This window comes from Urtica dioica, chromosome 4 (genome assembly GCF_054948205.1).
Source record: "Urtica dioica subsp. dioica isolate 48M chromosome 4, U.dioica_male_clone48M_v1_H2, whole genome shotgun sequence".
Lineage (NCBI taxonomy): Eukaryota > Viridiplantae > Streptophyta > Magnoliopsida > Rosales > Urticaceae > Urtica > Urtica dioica.
The window spans coordinates 6,549,779-6,569,266 of record NC_142759.1 but is presented as its reverse complement, the minus strand read 5'-3'; the positions used below and the strand labels follow the sequence as shown (position 1 = coordinate 6,569,266).

Below are 19,488 nucleotides of genomic sequence, written 5' to 3'. Positions count from 1 at the left end.
AAAAATATTAAGAAATTTGAAATATTACTTTTTTTTTTCAATGACAAGATCAATTTTCGAAGAAAATATTGAACGAAATACATAATTTCAATGAGAATATTGTTTCAGTTTATCATTGGTTTGCCGGAAACCAAAATTTAATTTGATATTTCAATAATTGGTTTTAAGTTTTGACGCAAGATTATTAATATCTCATCTATTTGTTGACTATTATCCAACTAATCTATTCAATCTAAGTTTAACCCGTAAATATATATTTTTGTATTATTTAAAGCTATAATCAAAATTAACATTAATAACACATTTATACCCTGTATTTTAGTGAAATGTCGAGTTTAACCCTCGGTTTTCAAAAATGTCGAGTTCATACCCTCTGTTTAACTAAAATGACGAAATTATACCCTGAAATGAATAACACGTCATAAATCTCTCTTTCATTGATATTAACTCTTATATAAGAAAAACCAAATCAGTACCCTAACTTCCAAATTCTCAATTTTGAAATAAAAATAGCCTTAAATTGAAATTAAATAATAAAACTCATACCTCTTAAGAAATGACTTCATTCCGTGTTTGAATTGTAACTCTAAATCATGGATTCTCTGTTCGAATATGCGATTTTGATGACTATCAACTATCGATGTTTACCCTTTTGCCTCTTTCTGTGTTCTTCACGATTAAGAAATTGTTGTTTATTTTTTAGTTTTTAAATAAATTACATATATGACGCGAATGAATAAAGATAATTGGTGTTTATATATAAATATTATAGTCAACGTCAATGAAAAGTCAATAAAAAAAATATTCGTGACACTGTTGTGTATTTCAGGTTATAATTTTGTCATTTTAGTTAAACAGATGGTATAATTTCGTCATTTTAGTAAAACAGATGGTATGAACTCGACATTTTTGAAAACCGAGGGTTAAACTCGACATTTCACTAAAACACAGGGTATAAATGTGTTATTTTCCCTTCTGTAAAACGGCATGTCATTTTTTTTTGGGTAATATAGCTAAATAGCCTCTTATAAATATAGAGTTTTGGATTTAGCCAACATTTTGTTAATTTCGGGTAAATGGCCAACCCAATTTATTAACACGTAAAAAAGTACCAAAATACCCTGTAAACCGTTCCCGCCCATACATCCTGCGAATTAATTCATTAACGCAATATTGCGTATGATAACTTCTGCGGTTATCGAGGCCATCATTACGCTTTACAATTAATACCAAAGATACACTGAATAAGAAATCCCCAAATTGAAACCCAAAATATAAGCGATCTCTGAATCTACACAGCCAAACCTTCTTCCTCACCGAAACTAAGGGGCGGCGTTCGGGAGACGGTGGACGTGAAGCCGTGGGAGGAGCACACGATGGTGGAGCTGTCAGGCACGGACCGGCCGGGCCTCCTCTCTGAGGTCTGCGCTGTGCTGGCCGACCTTCGCTGCAACGTGGCCAACGCCGAGGTCTGGACCCACAACGCCAAAGCCGCCGCGGTGGTCCACGTCACCGATGAAATACCAAAAAAAAAAAAAAGAGCTCTGGTTTCATCCCCAAACGTGATCGGCGGGAGGTGTCGCTGCAGAGCGGCGCGGCGGTGGGGAAGGCGGAGGGCAAGAACGCGTTGGAGTTGACGGAGATGGAGATCGACGGCAAGCACTTCTTCTGCGAGTCCAGGGACGTGACTCGGCCTTTCCCCAGCCCCATGCCCGTGGATCGCCCCGATCTGGAGTTCGTGTTGGTTGGTTGGAATCGCTGGTTTGCCCGTGGTCGCCCCGATCTGGAGTTCGTGTGGAATCGCTGGTTTCCCCGATCTGGAGTTCGTGTGGAATCGCTGCAACCGCGTCATCGGAGACAGACTGTGTGTTTCAGATCTCGTGTGTTTCAGACTCTGTGTCTTTCAGATCTCGTGTGTCTCAGACTCTGTGTGTTTCATATCTCGTTCTCTTTTCTCCAATGCCCGACTTTTCGTTCAAAAAAATCGGCCTCTTCTGTCGGAAAACCGTTGGCGAAAATGAGATAGAACTGTTTATATTTTGTTGAATTTCTCTGTCGCATTGCTATGTTATCCATAATATTACATCGCTATTCGATCCCCGATGATAATTTTTGAATCGGTGACTCACATAGTTCCCAGGTGTGTTTGGCTAAGTTACAAATGGTGTATTCGTAAGCGATTGTTGTTGCAGAGAAAGAGATGCGACAGGGAAATTGTAAACTGATTCTGTAGATGTAATTTAATGTTAATGGACAATAAATATAAAATTTATTTACAGGTTATTTGTATTGTAAATAAGCTGCCAAATCAATTAACGTGAAAATTTCCATTTACACGTCCAGAATTTCAGGGAATCATTACCATTAATGCCGATATACACAGACCAAAACACACGTCCAACATAACTAAAATGCAATAACTGCTTTCCAAAAAAAGTTTATTCCGAAAATAAAAACCATTTAATACATTTCAAATTTCAAATTAAAACTGCCTCAATTTAAAAATGAATGCGCAATTAATAAGGGCAATTCAGTAACAAAAAAGAAGTTAATTTCCTGCCACGTAGGCGCAATGGCCATTTACAAAAAATTAACCAAACGTTGGCTAAAACACAATTGCCACTGTTTTTAAGGCTTATCTGGCCAATTTTTTGTTTTTTTTTTCTTCTTATTTTTGTAATAAGTTGATCATGTTTTTTTGAATACATGGCTAGCTCAACTCTTTTGAAGAAATCACTACTACACTACTACAATATAAAGCCCACGTTATACATTGCAATTTTCAGAGAGAAAGAGAGAGAGAGCGAGCGAGAGAGAATTGCAGACTCGTACAGAGAAGCTTCAATGATGTTGATACAGAAACTGCTTAGTCTGCAAGATTTGCTTCTAAAAACAAGAAGAGAAAGCGTGATCCTATTCTCAGGACTGTACTTTAACGCAACAAGAGCTCTATGCGGAGAGTCCTATGCCTCTTACGTGTCACTCTTAAAGGAATGCAAATGCACCGAATCCATTAAAAAACTTCACGCCCAGATAATCTTCACTGGTCTTGAGCAAAACCCATTTGTTGCTTCCAAGCTAATTGCCAAGTACTTTGGGTGCAGTGACACAGAGACTGCCCGGAAGGTGTTCGACGGTTTGACTCACAGAGATGTTATGCTTTGGAACGTGGTGATTCAAGGGTACGCGAATTCGGGTCCTTTCTTTAAAGCCATGGATGTTTATCTCCAAATGCGAAGGACCGGGATGTCGGCGAATCTTTACACGTACACTTTCGTGTTGAAGGCTTGGGCTGCGATCGGGGATCGAAAGAACGGTCAAGTTGTCCACGGACACGCTGTCAAGTTCGGCCTAGACTTTGATCTGTTCACCGGTAACGCTCTCATAGCCTTCTACTCGAAGTGCGGTGATATTGTGGCGTCGAGGAGGGTTTTTGACGAAATGCCCCGGAAAGATCTTATCAGTTGGAACTCTCTAATATCGGGAAATCTCGCGAATGGCTACAACGCCGAGGCTCTCTTGCTTTTCAAGGCAGTGGTCAGTGGCCGAGCCGGGTTTTTCCCTAACCACACAACCCTAACCAGTGCTCTCTCCGCCAGTGTCCAAGCGTCGTCGATCCAAGCCGGGTTTTGGATCCACTCTTACATTGTGAAGTCGGGCATCAAAGTGGGCGGGGAATTGGGAAGCGGGCTCGTCTCCATGTACGGACACTGGGGCCGGGTGAGTAACGCAAGGGAAGTCTTTGCCCGGTGCGGAGTCAAAACCCTAGAAGTGTGGAGCGCGATGATCGGCTGTTTCGGGATGAACGGCCTGGCAGACGAAGCGCTTAGAGCATTCTCGGAGATGCTTGATCTAGGGTTACGCCCAGACGGCGTCGTCTTTCTGTGTCTGTTGTCCGCGTGCAGCCACGCGGGCATGGTGAAGGAAGGCTGCGAAATCTTCGCGAGAATGGATGATTTCGGCGTGGAGAAACAGGATAAGCATTACGCTCGCGTGGTGGACCTCTTGGTCCGGGCCGGCCTGACAGAGCAGGCGATCGAGTTCGTCGGAAACATGACGGTGAGTCCTGGTAAAGACGTTTACGATGTTTTGCTCGGAGCTTGCAAGGCAAAAGGCGACGTAGAATTCGCCAGAGACGTTGCTCGGAAGCTATCGGTTGTGAACCCGTGTAGCCATATGCCGTTTGTCACGCTGACGAACATGTACGAAAGGATGGGGCGGTGGGAAGATGCGGCTACGATGAGAAACAAGCTACGAAAGAGTACAACGGCTCGGAAGCTCGTTGGTATTAGTTCGATTCAAGCGGGGTGAGTTGCCAAAATCGGCGGCTTAGATTTATGATTCACAACGATGAAAGACAAACAAATCAAGCAATAGCATAGAATGTACAAAAAAAAAAAAAAAAAAAAAAGAATCTTCACTAGAATTACTTACACAATGGACCAATCTTTCAAAATGACAGGCTATGGAAAAAGAACAGATAGCAATGTTTTTACACTAATTTACAGGCAACAAAGAAATGAAGGGGATTAAAAAATGAAAAGAAAGACAATGTTAAAGCAATATCAGTCACGATCGTGGGTTGATTTGAGATACAATTAGGTTGTTAACATATCAGGGAGCTTCAAGCTGTGAGCTCCTAGTACTTTACCACCAGTGTCTGGAAAGTTCTCGAACCCGGGCAGAGGACCGACCTTACCTTCACGATCGACCTCGATAGGGTACTTCAGAAGGTGTCCCTGCAGCGATGAGAACTCATCGGACGTGTAGTTCTTCCAATTATTTTTCGCAACCTGGTTCACCGTTCTCACGCACTCTACATTCTCAGGTTCTTCGTACACCGAGTCTAGACCGCCAAGATGCTCAGCCCAAAGTGACATTCTGTATCCATAGATCTGTGGGTATCGGAGGAATGGAATTCGAATCAGAACAAATGATTACATGAGCTTCATTTAATATGTTAGATAAGAGAACAGTGAATCGGAGAAGGTAAGCAGATTTTGAGTGAAAATTAGATTCCCTGGAAGAGTTCAATATCTCAAGAATACCAATTTGTCTTGTAGTTCTTGTCGCTTTATATCGAAGCTTTCTTTAAAGAAAATAAAAGGAACGAAAAATCCTGGAACGACGAGTCTTGAAGAAACTAACCTGTCCACGGGGATGCTTTTTCCGCTTCGCCCACGAGTGATAAGGTTGATATGAACCCATGGCTATCTCAGTATCTTTTGTACCAGCCATAGATCTTTGGTTTATATTGGCGGAACCAATTATAACATACTCATCGTCTACAACCATACCCTTCGCATGAACATAAATCATAAATCGACGGAACTTTTGTGAATCGGTGACCTGAACCAAGTAAAAAACATAACAGAATTTGATGAGTTTTTTCTTGTCCAAAAAAAAAACGGTATTTGAGCTACAGGATTTGGCAACATTAAAGGAAAGGCTAGAAAAATCACCACAGCAGCAGCGTCCCCATTTTCCTTTTCTTCGAACTCTTCTCGATTACCAAGGCAATAGAAATTAAGGTAATCCTGAGGTTCATACTCTGTAATATTCATTGCTTTTAGTTCTTGCCCAACGACGTCATACATCATTTCAATGGTCTGAGCCTGCAAAAGCAACCCAAACACGTAAGAGAGAATAAAACCATGTTGTTCCACTCTAACACAATCAAACAGCAACAAAATGTAATAAAACTTGTAATAAAAAAAATTCAGAGAACTCCTCAGACCTGGGTAGTCTGAGCATTGATGGAATGGAATGTATTTAAAAATCGCAGACATAGTTACAAAAGTGGGATATCAAGCATTCGAGAAGGCTCGTCTATATTCAGCAAATTACAATCGAGACACTCCCTACCCTGTTAGAGTACGCTTGTTTTTCACCCGACACAACTTGCCAGGCTAGCCTTTTCCCAGCTAACTGAAATTTGACTCAGCTATTTATGGAAAAACTACGTCCTGGCCTCGACAATCGAGTCCTTATTCCGCCCGACATACGTTAAATAGACTTGAGATCCATCATTGCCTTATTTTCCTTTGTTGGTAAGCATTCTGATTCTAAGTTATTGACAACTACTAAATACCATCCATTCTAATCATCAACTTAAATACAAAGCAGACTTTAAAAGAGCATCACTATGATACATGCTTACTTAGTTAGGTTTCATAAAACATTAACAGGGAAATTAGGTCCATTTTTATCACAAAAATATGCTGAGTAACTAGCTTCCATGCAAACGGTCATTGTGAATTAATGAACAACAAAAGTACAGTTTTCATTTCTTAATTTGATGAATTGTTTAAAAAAAAAAAAAAGAAGTTAAAGACATTATAAGAATTATGTAGCTACCTGCCAGAAGAGGATTTCTTGCACGGTGGCGGTTTTAGGATCACCTTCGGGCCACATTGGTATGACAACATACACTGCAAACCTCTCATTAGCTCTAATTTTACTTGCAATCTTTAAGGCCAATTCCATTGGGATAAGATTATCAGCTCCTGCTCATACCATCAAATGAGATAATTTTATAGTTTGTTGAGAGAGAGAGAGAGAGAGAACAGTGTAATTTGAGTTCTTACCTGCGTCTTTGTACCCTGGCCATGCATAGGATGAACCAAGAAAATATTGATTCTCGATATATATAAAGTGTTGAGCTGATCTTATTGCGTGTATGTATCCATTTTGAATACTTTTATCTACCACCAAATCCTTTGCGGTTATAAGGTTCTGTGGTTGAGACCAAAGAATCGATTGTTAGGACCTTAGACATCAGGGAATCATGATTATAAATATAAGCAAGGGTTGAATATGATATATAATACTAGCTCATAATGAGAGGTATTGGTAGAGAAGAGTTTTATGAAATTAGTGTAAGAGTGACTGGAAAGGAATAGACGCCTCACGCCGTATGAGAGAGCACGGACATCTCAAAATGTCCGAAGTCTATCAACTGTAATTCTTACTTTGATATTCTTATAATACAATATACCAGTACGTCATCCATATTAGCATTTGGACCATACTTTTTTGGAAATGAAATGATAAAAGCAACAAGAAAAAAAAATAAACCTATATAACAAAAATGATACATACCATTGAATTAGCGAGTTGAACTTTTTTTGGGAATCCTTTTACTGAGCCTGAATCAATGGACCGCAAAATCTGCAGAAAGAAGATGACTCCCATTTATACTTGCTTTTTAAAATACCATAACAAAAAGAAAGTCCATATCTTTTCCTTTTCTTATTCTTCAAAAGAGGGAACCAAATTCAGTACATATCCCACAAATTAAAAAAAACTTGGCGGTATCAAACCTGAACATGCCAACTTTCATCATCAGTCGCAACCCATAACTTGGAATCTTCTTGGGGAACAACTGTCACAGAGTCTTTTGAACGAGAATGCGAGCCAGCCTTTGCATCTTCTGGTACTGGCAGGTAAGGGCTAAGTATCCATGATATACGATCGACTTTCAGTAAAGCGTCGTCGCTCCAGTGAGAAACGTTTTTTAAAAGCAATCTCTCTGTCCATTTTGTCGCTCTCTTCCAACGCTGCTCAAAGTTTATGAGAACATCATATGCGGCGGGCCCTTCGATTTTACAATGTAGATCATGCCATGGCTGCCTTGGAGCTTTCTGGGCAGTCTGAAACCAGGGAAAAAAAATTAGTACAAATGTGGTATAATCACAGAAAATAACACCGTTAAACCGCGCAATCAGACTGGATAACTGCTTACGGGAAATGTTGGATTATGAAAGTCATCCTTGAACACAGTTTCAAGATCGCGAAATAGTCTATGCTCAGGCGTGTCGTAACGGCCATCGCAAAGATCAAGCCCACCTATAAATGCAGTAATCTTCCGATTGTTTCCATATGACTGTGTGTCGACAAGGACACATTTCTGATGGTGAGTGAAGATACCCCCAACAATCTGTAGAAGCCCATAAAAGCAAGAAGATCAGCTCAATGATACAGAGGAAATTACTCAAACAAAACAAAAGGAAAATATTTCAGATGAAGTACAAGCGCCGATATAGCACAAATGCTGATATTTAATCAAAGGCCAACTAAGAACACATCTTCACCAGGAAGTTTAAGCAAATCTTCGTATTTAGAAAACCATAACCAGTATGATCGAGATCATCAAAAAGGAGAAAGAAAAGAACTTGCCTTCTGTTTTATAATACTAAGCTTACTGCTGGGATATCTCGGAGCCAAGACACAAATGACTGAGGAATGCTTGAAGAACTTTTTGGTTTCTTCGTCATGTGTAGCCATCACTCCGTCCTGCAACCAAATTCAAATCCCACACACAAACCCATAAATCATACTAGTTCAATTCTCCAAAATCACACCATTCACAAACCAAACAAAGAGTTCATAAACAAGCAAAAAGACACAGAATCAACAAGACAAAGACATCAAGAACCAATCCACATAACTACCACTCTCCAAATGAACATAAAAATAGAAAAATATTATATTAAAATAAAACAATCAATGAGTAACTAGACAAACAAGCAAAAAGGGGGCACAAAATTCTTAAAAGAAAGAACTACCAGCGCAAATGAGGATCAAAACTAAACAATTACAACCAGCAGATTCCAAAAACTTGGGATCTGAAAAAGAAAAGAAAGTGAAAAATAAATAAATAAATAAGACAAACGTAACTGGAGCAAAGAGGCACACAATTCAACCATCAGAGATTAGGGGAAAAAAAAAATAGAAAACCAACCAATCGATGAAGTAACTAGACAAACAAGGAAAAAAGGCTCAGCAAAACAAAGATTTCAAAAACCAAGTGAGCATCGAAACTAAACACATTACAATCAGCACATTCTAACAATTGAGATCTTTAGGGAAAAAAAAAAAAAAAAAAAAGCACAAACCGTCTTGAGGATGAAGGTATCGTGGGAGGTCTTATCATCCCAAACCAAGAGCAAGACCCGAACCCCTTCCTCCGACTTATACTTCAAGAGCTCGCCGAGCGTCATGTCTCCGCCACGTGGCAGCGGCCGAGTGGGCTCTCTCACCAGCTTCACCTTGTGGAACACCGACCACCCCGTGATATAGATCATGTGATGAGCCTCAGTCACGGCGTGGCAAATATCCTCCCAGCACTGGTCCTGCCTGAAAACCTTGCCTCCGTCGAGCTGAATCGCCGGCAAAGTGTCGGCCAGGACGTGAGCGTCCTGGTACAGCCTCACCGAGCTTCCTTTCCTCACCGGAAAGTACGCATCCCTAATCCCCCGCTCCTCTGGATCGCCGGCGATTCCGCTCCGGTAGATCGGATTCTTCTCGCAGGGCGTGAACTTCATCTCGATCCGGAGCGCGGACTCCGGCTTCGTGTAGTAGCCGGAGAGCGGGAACCAGCCGGATATCGGTTTCCCGGTGCCGATCTCTTCGGCGGGGATATTTAAGGTTCCGATTATGTCTGCGCCGAAGACGTCGTTGTCTTTGATTTTGAACTCGAGGTTAACCACGGGGTGGGCGAGCGGGACTTGGAAGCGCTCTTTCCAGACCGGATCGCGTGCGTTTCGGATTACTCTGGTTCGGGCCACGGTGGCCTGAGGGACGCTGACGGTGACGTAGGGGTCGCTGGTGATGATCTTCCGGTGAGACCGGCGAGTGTTCCGTTCCGAGTTGGCGGACTCGGCGTCGGAGTCCGGGTGGTTGGTTTTGCCGCCGCATTTGATGGTTCCGCAGGCGGTGAAGCAGCGTCGGAGGTGGTTGGAGACAACGTCCATGTTTGGGAGATGGCGAGCCTCGACGATCGTGAGGTCGAGGTCTCCGTGGAGGTATACCTGACGCGGAGTCTCCGCCGCCGCCGTGTCCGCCATGGGAGCTTGTAGAGCTAGGTCTCGCTTGGTCGCTGTACGAAGATGAGAGAGGGAGTGAGATTTACGAAAATGCCATGGAAATGTATCAGCGGTGAGTTACAGTGCACAACGAACCGGAGAGAAGAGAGAGAGAGAGAGAGAGGAAATGGAATTCACGAAACGGCCGTGGAATATATCACTGGAGTAACCGGAGAGTGAGAAAGAGAATTACGTTTTTTTATTTTTTTTTGGAGGTTTCGGGTTTGCTTGTATTAAATTAAATAACTAACACGACAATTTAGGATTCTTTATTCTTCAATAAACTGTTTTCTCGGTCTATTTTGGGAAATTTTCTTGCTTTTATTCCGGAAACTCTATACAAAAAAAGCTGTGAGAGATGTATGGAAGATGACGAAGAGGAAGGTGGTGTGGTGGTGAGGGAAAAATTATTTAAGTTTAAGCTTTACTTTTTGTATTGCTATATGATGTGATGCTTCACTGGGCCACCATACAGCAAAGGCGTTATCTCTTTGAATTTTACTGAATGGGATTAGGTGATTATTGTCTGATATCTTAAATCATGGATCCGTAGAAAAAAAAATAAACGGTCAGTTTTAAATCTAAATTCCAAATACAATTAATAAACGATCGGATTTTGTTCTAACAATTATTTTAATAAACATGATTAACACGATACGATTACGACACGGACACGAAATTGTCATCCCTAATTATAATTGGCACAATCAGTCCTTCTTCCTTAAATGATATGTCTAGTGGCAACTTAGATATCTTTATATGGCCTATGGGTAAAATTTGATTTTAGTCATGGTTATAGTGTCGTTTTCATACCTAATAAAACGACAATCCCGTAACAAAAACAACATAAGAGTATAGTCATGGTTCTCGTCTTGCCCGAACGAAGAACCAACCTCAACCACCTCATCCGAGTAGGAGTCACGCTCGAGCATCGCCCCACCTTGCCAGAGTTAAGCGCATGCCTCACCCATCCCGGCCAAAGAGCCCCGCGTCGCCCAAACAAGGTGATAGCTTTGACCATATTGTGTGAGCGAGGCGCCTACCTCGCCAATCCCGACAAAAAGCGATGTCCGAGCATTGCTTTGCCTTCCCTGATGTCCTTAAGCCAACATCTATTAGCTTGAGATCCTCGCCTGAGATAAATCTTCACGTTCGTACTACAACTTTAAGGCTTAATAAAGTATTCTCGAAAAACATCGTTTTGAGATAAGTAACTTTTTACCACGATAAAACGCTACTAAAATTACCACTCAAACTAAAAATCTTTATTTTTATTCTCACAACTCTCTAAAATTTAAGATAAGAACTTAAGTTTTCACCTCAGATTTTTACTTAAACTAGTGGTGAACATCAGAGTGTACGTCAAGGAAAATCTCTTTGCACCCTGGTAGAATTCACTTTACGAACTTTGCATCTTGAGTTCGTCTCTTACGTCGCAACGTGCTCCTCGAGTGTTGATTCGATAATTTCCATTAGTAGACATTCATCTTCTTCACTGTCATTTCCTCTCCAAACTCTCATCGGAGAGTCGTCCTATATCATTGTTGTTTCCAAAAACTAAAACTAGTACGCCACTTTGCTTGATAGAGATTCCTCACCGCCGTCTTCCTTCATATTTGCCTCGATCATCATCTCGAAGATGCTCCGATCGATCCATATGGAACTGAGTCTACTTGTCATTGTTGCAAATAACAAAATCTCTTAATTACACGGACGCAACGCTCATAGTTTTGTTGCCTCTTGCCATAATGGAGCCACAGATTGAGTCTTTTAACAAGTGACGATCTAGTTTTCATATGTCTTTGACTTTCATTGCGTTAGAAAATTTCAACTCTCATTTCAAAATAAAATTATCGCTTTTCGCTTGGCCGTTAATAATATTTATCATACAATTTTTTTTTTCCAAAATTGACATATTTTATCCCTCCCGAATAAACAAAATTAAAATTTACAAAAAAAATTACAATATTCTTTATCTTCATTTACAGTGACATCCCCCAAAGATTGATAAATGTTTTGAGCGAAGTAAAGGAAAAACAAATCTTAAAAATTATTCAAAGCAAAATGGTAATTAAAGGTAAGAATCAAAATTGTTTAAACAGACTAGTTAATTAATCTAGATTGGAATCAATTAGACCAATAACCATTTGGAGAAAAATATATATATATATATATATATATATATATATATAAAGTAATTGAATTTGAAGATAAATAAATAACTAATTACTATGAAATCTCAAATACTTCTAACAGATCCTTTATTGTATATCCGAATGGATTATTTTATGTTAAAAACCATTTAGTAGTGGTATCCACAAACAATATATATGTCACTAAAAGAATAATGTATCCGCATTCAGGTTTGAAATCATTTTAGAATTTGACTTCATACGTGTTATTGGAATCTATTTTTCAAATCATCTGCCAATAAAGTTGCTATAAAAAAAAAAAATTAAAAAAAAAAAACGTGAATAATTAATATAAAAGTTGGTGTGGAGTGTGGGGACATAGTTGATGAGCTAGAGCTGTCGTTGGGCTTAGTAGTCATTGCAATAGGACAAAACGTAAGATAAAGTCTCTCGTATGTGTATTGAGAATTGATATGTGGCGCTGAGTCGTTTGTGGACTTTGTGCAAGAATTCTTTAACAACGGCAAGTTTTTTAAGATCTTTATTTATGCCCGGCGTTGATACTAAAAGCAGGTTGGAGCAAATTGCTTCGACAAATTTCGACCTATAAATTTGTGCAGTTTTTATTTTTTATGTCATAGTAAAAAATGTCACTCCTCCTTGAAAGTAAAACTGAGTGTATTTTTTACGAGAAATGGGGTCGATTGATCTCGTCTTATATTCGATACGAAATAAGACTTGAAATTGTCAAAAACGATATTGGAAAATCCTAAAATCAATTTCCACCAGAACCATATTTACACTTTCGTGAGTCATATATATATAATTTTAATTGCTTCAATTTAAAGTAACTAACATGAACAAAAATAAATAAAAATTAAAAAAAATTCTAAAATAGTACTATACATAAGTAAACAGGGATTCAAATTTTGTATCACTTTGCAGACCCTGCTAGGATAAAAATTCAGGTACTATTTTTTAAAATATGATATTGTTTTATTTTACACATGGTACAAAATTATCAATATTACGGAAAATGAGATTTTTGGGGAACTCATATAGCCAGCTTAGACTTGAAAAATATGATCTCTCTATTTTTAATAGCTTTTGTTCCTGTAGGACACAAGTATACTTAAAAACGCAACGCTAATAACTAATAAGGATCCGTTAATAATATAATATCTAATATATGTATGTGTATATATATATATATGTACTTTGTTTAAGCAGTTTAGGTATTAGTATTGCATTGTCATAATCATATAATAACACAATGCAATCTAATTAAGAAGTTAAACTGCTTTGTCGAGACACCTATAAAGACTTGTACCATTTGCACTTTAACACTTATTTTTTAAATAGCTTACTTGTCTTTACATGTTGTCACACCCGTATCTTATAAACTATATATATATAAATAAATAACCAACCAAACTATTTTTTATAATAATTAAAATAAAGCTCATGATAGCAATAAGCTTGATTGAGTGAGTCAAGAGTATTAATATTCTTGACTTTCTCAATCCAAAAAGTCTGAATTAAAGGTGCGGTGTGGTGTTTTGCTTGTATTTGAGTTTCAACTTCTGTTTCTTTGTGTACAGGGCTTGGTTTGGTATTTTTTCCCCTTCCTTTTCAACTGTTTCTTTAAGCCATGGAAAAGGAATAAAAGACTCATTTTTCTTCTCAGGATGAAAGATTAGAACGTGCAAAATATTTCCTAATTTTATTTTCTTACTTTTTGTTGCATGGAATAAGCAAAAGTACAAGACTACAAGCAGACAGACATGAATTCTATCATATATAATTAAAATGTTTTATTTGTCATGTTTCGCTTTTGCTGTAATTAGACAAAATAGAAAAAAAAAATCAAAATTTGCCGGACATTATTATTGTAATTCAATGGTTTAACACCTATCATAAAGTTCCTAGACCTTTTTATTCATTTATTAGATTAGTCTATGAACTTTCAAATGTCCCATGGATAGCTCTTAAATTTGAATGACGCTTGTATTCAAGACCCACTAGCACGTATTTGCATTTAGTTTGAAAATCAAATATTTTGTTGTTTCTAAAAATATTTCATTTCTCATTTTTATTATAAAAAATATCTCATTTTATTTTGAAAATACCTATTTCTTACAACTTTTCCCTCTTGTTTTTATTTAAATTATTTTTACCGTTTATAATTTGATTTAAATTTTTTTAGTTGTTTACAGTTTTATTTAAAATAATATGAGATACTTATTAAATATTTGAAAATGTGATATATTCAGGGATCACTATCTTCTTCAAATAAGCTATTTGTAGAATTTCCCCTAGAAAATATGGGCTGACACTAACAATGCATGACCCTACCTTTAAGAGCAGCGTTAAGTCTCTGCTTTTAGGTCTGGATGAAGAGGGCCCATCAAAGAATCTGATCTAAATGCTTATGTGGGCCCATCAAAGAATCTCATTTTTTACCTTTAGGATGATTTTGCAGTTATTTTGCTGTCTTTATATATTTTCTTAATTTATTGTAAAAAAAAAAAAAACTTCATTCTTTAATGGGCATCGTAAATTTGTAACCAATACTAAATTATAAAATTGTGATGTAGTTAATGTTTGCAAACATTTAGAAAAATAGTCAATGATAATTATATTTGACTTAAATATCTTTATATTGAAAGTTTTATAATTAGCAAAAAAATGTCAATAATTTAAAAAATTCGATAATTAATGTACCAATTATTGAACTCTGGCGGAATTTTACAGTAGTAGACAGGATTTTTCATCCAACACCATGAGTCTATTTTTTAAGCTCTCCTCGCCGCGAATCCGTAGGATTTGAAATCACTCAACTTCGAGTTCATATGAGGAAGATATGATGAATTTTTGAAGTTTTGGTGAAAAAAAACTGTATGAAAGAGAAAGAATGATAAATCACCATACAAAAAAAAAAACGGCTGAAATGACAAAATGAAAAATTTAAATGACTTATTCAAGTGACACCTCATCTGTTTGGTTATTTTTTAATAAGTTTCCAAACGTTAGTTGTATGTCAAACGTGATATTTGGAATGACATATTGAGTTACAAATTTCTTCTTTAATTGTTTGTCTTGATTATTCTTTTTTTCTTTTTAAGGAAAATCTTCAAATTTTTTTTTCTATCAAAAGTCTTTGATATGGTTCTACAACATCCAAGTTACAACTTAAAAAAAAAAAAGTTGTAGACTTCCAACCATCCTCTATATTTTTGGGAATAATTTAATATAGTTTTTTAGGGAAAATACTAGCACTCAAAAAATTGGAACCAAATCGGCTAACAATGTATCCGCAATACAAATGGGGGATTATCAAACCAAGTAGCAAACTACGAATTTAATATAGATTTGAACTTATTATATTACGCTATCAACGATAACGTGTCTGAGTTGTATTCATTAATGCATTTTCATGAACCTCACATCTTTTTAATACGTGTCAGATTTACATTGCCGCTGATGCGCGGTTAAATAGCAAATACTCATTATATTAAAATTAAGTTCATATTTATTTAATGATAAATTATTGAAAATTAAAAATTAAATTGAAAATTTCCTAAAAAAAAAATTAAATTGAAATTTATTGAAATATGAAATTGAATTAAAATTGCATTGAAATTAAATTGATACATGAAGTAATAATCATATATTATTGCATTAATGTCTTTATACTAAATCATACTAAGTCATGTTCCTAATTTTTACAAGTAGATAATTTATCTTCATTAAGTTTAATGTCTTTGTAGTAAAATCATGTCCCTAGTTTTTAGGGGTAGATAATTTATCATCGTTCAGTTTAACGTCTTTTTAATAAATCATGTAATTTTAGTGTTAACATACGCATGTTGTTAATATATTATATAATTTTGATTAATAATGTCACTCCTAAACAAAAAATATTATTGAGGCATAATTTGTAATGTTTATATTGAAGCTGTAATTTATAGTACAGCAAGCTTAAACAAAATTATTAAAAAAAAAAAAAAAAAAGTATTTCCCCTGCCTCTCTTTCCATCAATTCTTGGCTTTGGTTTGGAGGATATTTGAGAGAGGAAAGAAGTGATTCACAGAGAGTGACAGAGCAATGTTAGTGCTGAAAAATCGGGCGTTGAGCCTTCAATTCGCTTCTTCTCTGAAACCCAAACTTTCATCCTTATCTTCTTCTTATTCTTCTGTGTCGTACCCTAAAACCCAAACCCTCGCTGTCTCAGCCAATCGAACTCCATCGACGAGCCCCAATGCCTCTTCAAGTTCCGACACCACCAAGTTGGTCAAGACCTTCCTCTTCGTCCCTCCAGGAATCGATCCCGGCGAGGTCTCCGAGACCATGGTCCTCCCCGGCTCCAACATCGTCCTCGGTCCGTACGCCGGCGATTCGAAGATAAAGGACGTCATGTATGTGAAGAGTAGTGTCAGAGCCAAGGACTGTCCCAGCGACGGAAAGCCTGAGTTCGCCATTCTCGGACGTTCCAACGTTGGAAAGTCGTCGCTCATCAACGCCTTGGCTCGCAAGAAAGAAATCGCTCTCACTTCTAAAAAGCCAGGTCAGTCACCGAAAACAACTATGCTTTCGTTGGGTTTTTGTTATTTTGTGGTGTTTTTTATGTTTAAAAATGTGTTTTTTTTTTCATGTGTAGGTAAAACTCAGCTGATCAATCATTTCTTGGTGAACAAAAGTTGGTATATTGTGGATTTGCCTGGTTATGGGTGAGAATTAAGATAAAGGAGCATTGTTTTTGGTTTTTTTTTTCTTGGTAGATATGAACTTACTAGTAAAGTTATCATGGTCGTGATAAGAACAAGGTGGTTTAGATTCTTCTGTTAGCAGAAATGGATTTGAAATTAGGATTGGGATTGAAATGGTGTGAAAGATTCCAACAATCATGAATATGATAATAAGATGGTTTTGTTCATGTTTCCTAGTCTTTGTTTCTACTAAAAAAAAAAAAAAAAACTGAATATCCTAATGCCTCATGAAAGACAATGTTGATGATTGAATCCTTAGCTTGTGTTGTGTGTGTGTGTTCAGGTTTGCAAAGGCATCAGAAGCGGCTCGGACAGACTGGACCGCGTTCACCAAAGGTTATTTTCTGAACCGAGACACTCTCGTCTCTGTTCTCCTCCTCATAGATGCGAGCGTTCCGCCCCAGAAGATTGATCTCGACTGTGCCAATTGGCTCGGACGCAACAACGTAACCTTTCTTTCTCCTTTGTAGCGATAGTTAATCGTGATAAAATACTGTATTTCTCACCTGAATCAAAATGTCTTATAAATCCTATGAGTTTAGTTATTCTGTTAATTTTTTTTTTTTTTTTTTGGCTTAAGATTAAAGGATTTCATTCGGCTACATTTCAAAGTCGACCGTAAAATTTCAGTCAAAACCCATAAATTGATATGATTCTCAGCCAATAAAGAACTAACAGAAAGGCCAAATTGATAATTTATAATGTACAGGACCAATTTAGAATTTTATTTTTTTTATAAATTTATTGACAAAGTGATGACCCAACCCTGATAATTCACAGGCCAAATAAACAATTTATCCATGTACTTATGAGCCCATGAGTGGGAAGTTTTCCCTTGCCCATATTTATTCATCCATTTATGTTTTCAGATACCGCTGACGTTTGTTTTCACAAAGTGCGACAAAGGGAAAGCGTCAAAAGGTAAAAGACCGGACGAAAACATCAGGAATTTTCAAGAGTTGATAGCCGAGTTCTATCCGAAGCATCCACCGTGGATCATGACCAGCAGTGTCACCGGAATGGGCAGAGACGATCTTCTTCGTCACTTGTCTCAGCTCAGAAACTACTGGGATCAGTAATGACACATGAAGAGGTATTTTTTGTTTGTTTTGTTTTGTTGTTGTAGTAAACTAGTTGTAGCTTGAAACTAATTGCCATTACTCTCCCTGGCTAAATTTAAACTTTGCTCATATAACCTCTCAGTCAATGAGATGTAAAATCTTTATATGTAAATTATGAAGCAAATTGGTGGGATTTTTGGGCAGTGTGAGATGTTTGAAGTTGAGTTTTGATAGAATGCATGTTTACTTTTTCTATTATTACCTTAGTTCATTGGGACTTTTTATGCAATCATTTGCATGTAGGTAACAATTGATCATAGTAATTATAAATACAGAATCAGAAGTCCCAGCCACGACCCTTTCAAAGAGTGAAGTCTCCAAAGTTGAAACATATGCTGATCTTGTCGTGTCTCTCTTGTGTGCATATTCTACATTTCACTTAATATGGGGTAAAAAGATAATTCATATTGAGTTTTGGTATTGAAAACAGTTCTCATAACAGAGTTCTTATGGTCATAGCTAACTAGCTATGTAACCCAAACACGATGGCTTTCTCTAATTATATATATATATATATATATATATATATATATATACACACACACACACCACCATCACGGCCTAGACTGCAACAAAGTAATTAACCACATTTTCGTGCACAGTAATTCCAAGGTCGTGAGAAATTATCTCGAGGCACAAATTCAGGGACGTTGGAGGTTCTCCAATCGAAACCTGTTCGACAAATTATGGAGTTCGTCCAAATCTTCTCTTCTTCTCGGAATACGTTGGTAACTTGGGGTGGTTTCCACTATTGTCAAAGTATATTACTTCTGGCCTCGGAATTGGCTCACAAAGTTCACTTCATTGAAATTTGTAGCTTGGGAAGCATTGACATCTTGATTCTCAGCTTTGACGCTCTCTCCATCTTAGATTTCTTGCAATGGGATATGATTTGCTGCTTGTATATTTATACACAAACGCTTAAAAATAAAATAAAGTTATATTGCCTGCCCCAAACGACTATTCTTTTGTAGTCGCTGTTTGCCGGCCAATGGGCGTTTCTCTCTCGTTAGTGTGACTCGTTGACTTCAAAAGACTGAGATTCACTCAACGAATCAGTACTTGTCAGTTGATTTGACATATACTAGAAATAATAAGTTTGGTACCAACTTTGCTCGCCCTTTTTGTAAATTAGCGTTTTCAGCCTGTTAATATAAGATTCATGTTTCAAAAAAAAAAAAAAAAAGTTTGGCACCAACAAAAAAGAAAGGATATTCTTAAATCTTATTATTATTATTATTATTTTTTTTTTTGAAATGTTGCCTTGATATACTTACTAACATTTTCTCAATGTATATTCATGGACTTGTCATAAAACAAGTTTCATCATCACTGTTTAATCTTCACCATTAGTACTCCCCCTGTTTGGAAGCCTCTTTAGTTTGAATATGAACTAGAATTAGGTTGGTTCTTTAAGAAATGCTTGAATCTGGTCAGGGCTCTGAATATTTATGGGTAGAGACTTCATGGTCAATGGTCAATGAAGTCTCTACCCTTAATATTCAAATACACTGCTCGACGATTAAAATGAAACCAAAATAATTGAAAGATTATGATCGAAAGTAGAATTATGTATGCATTTTACTACGCCACCGAAGA

At 37.3% G+C, this 19,488-nt stretch overlaps 3 protein-coding genes across 5 annotated transcripts; 2 read left to right on the top strand and 1 right to left on the bottom strand.

Moving 5' to 3' along the window:
* The first annotated feature begins 2,819 nt into the window (after positions 1-2,819).
* LOC149399788 (pentatricopeptide repeat-containing protein At1g50270-like) lies at positions 2,820-4,335 on the top strand. Its single transcript, XM_089613785.1, has one exon. The coding sequence runs from the start codon at positions 2,845-2,847 to the stop codon at positions 4,309-4,311; it is 1,467 nt and encodes a 488-aa protein (XP_089469911.1). The 5' UTR covers positions 2,820-2,844; the 3' UTR covers positions 4,312-4,335.
* Positions 4,336-4,394: 59 nt separating this feature from the next.
* PLDDELTA (phospholipase D delta) lies at positions 4,395-10,287 on the bottom strand. Its single transcript, XM_089613784.1, has 10 exons — positions 8,898-10,287; positions 8,179-8,295; positions 7,745-7,939; positions 7,323-7,652; positions 7,102-7,170; positions 6,588-6,735; positions 6,358-6,506; positions 5,463-5,615; positions 5,149-5,349; positions 4,395-4,895 (listed from the first exon to the last, which is right to left on the bottom strand). The coding sequence occupies exons 1-10, from the start codon at positions 9,846-9,848 to the stop codon at positions 4,599-4,601; spliced, it is 2,610 nt and encodes an 869-aa protein (XP_089469910.1). The 5' UTR covers positions 9,849-10,287; the 3' UTR covers positions 4,395-4,598.
* A 5,718-nt stretch (positions 10,288-16,005) lies between these two features.
* Positions 16,006-19,035, top strand: EMB2001 (P-loop containing nucleoside triphosphate hydrolases superfamily protein). Of its 3 annotated transcripts, none has more exons than XM_089612083.1 (5): positions 16,006-16,566; positions 16,660-16,729; positions 17,052-17,214; positions 17,638-17,861; positions 18,492-19,035. In XM_089612083.1, the coding sequence occupies exons 1-4, from the start codon at positions 16,107-16,109 to the stop codon at positions 17,845-17,847; spliced, it is 903 nt and encodes a 300-aa protein (XP_089468209.1). In that variant the 5' UTR covers positions 16,006-16,106; the 3' UTR covers positions 17,848-17,861; positions 18,492-19,035. The 3 variants fall into 3 exon arrangements, with proteins under 3 accessions (XP_089468209.1, XP_089468210.1, XP_089468208.1); XM_089612084.1 differs by lacking the exon at positions 18,492-19,035 and adding an exon at positions 18,165-18,331; XM_089612082.1 differs by lacking the exon at positions 18,492-19,035 and having other exon boundaries at positions 17,638-18,032.
* Positions 19,036-19,488: the final 453 nt, after the last annotated feature.

Bases quoted from the DNA above. Each gene is read 5' to 3' on its own strand.
- PLDDELTA (XM_089613784.1), bottom strand. From the start codon at position 9,848: ATGGCGGACACGGCGGCGGCGGAGACTCCGCGTCAGGTATACCTCCAC. The intron at 7,653-7,744 runs GTAAGCAGTTAT...CCCTGGTTTCAG, and splicing joins TTCATAATCCAACATTTCCC to ACTGCCCAGAAAGCTCCAAG. The intron at 6,507-6,587 runs GTAAGAACTCAA...TGGTATGAGCAG, and splicing joins GCCAGGGTACAAAGACGCAG to GAGCTGATAATCTTATCCCA.
- EMB2001 (XM_089612083.1), top strand. From the start codon at position 16,107: ATGTTAGTGCTGAAAAATCGGGCGTTGAGCCTTCAATTCGCTTCTTCT. The intron at 16,567-16,659 runs GTCAGTCACCGA...TTTCATGTGTAG, and splicing joins TCTCACTTCTAAAAAGCCAG to GTAAAACTCAGCTGATCAAT. The intron at 16,730-17,051 runs GTGAGAATTAAG...GTGTGTGTTCAG, and splicing joins GTGGATTTGCCTGGTTATGG to GTTTGCAAAGGCATCAGAAG.
- LOC149399788 (XM_089613785.1), top strand. From the start codon at position 2,845: ATGATGTTGATACAGAAACTGCTTAGTCTGCAAGATTTGCTTCTAAAA.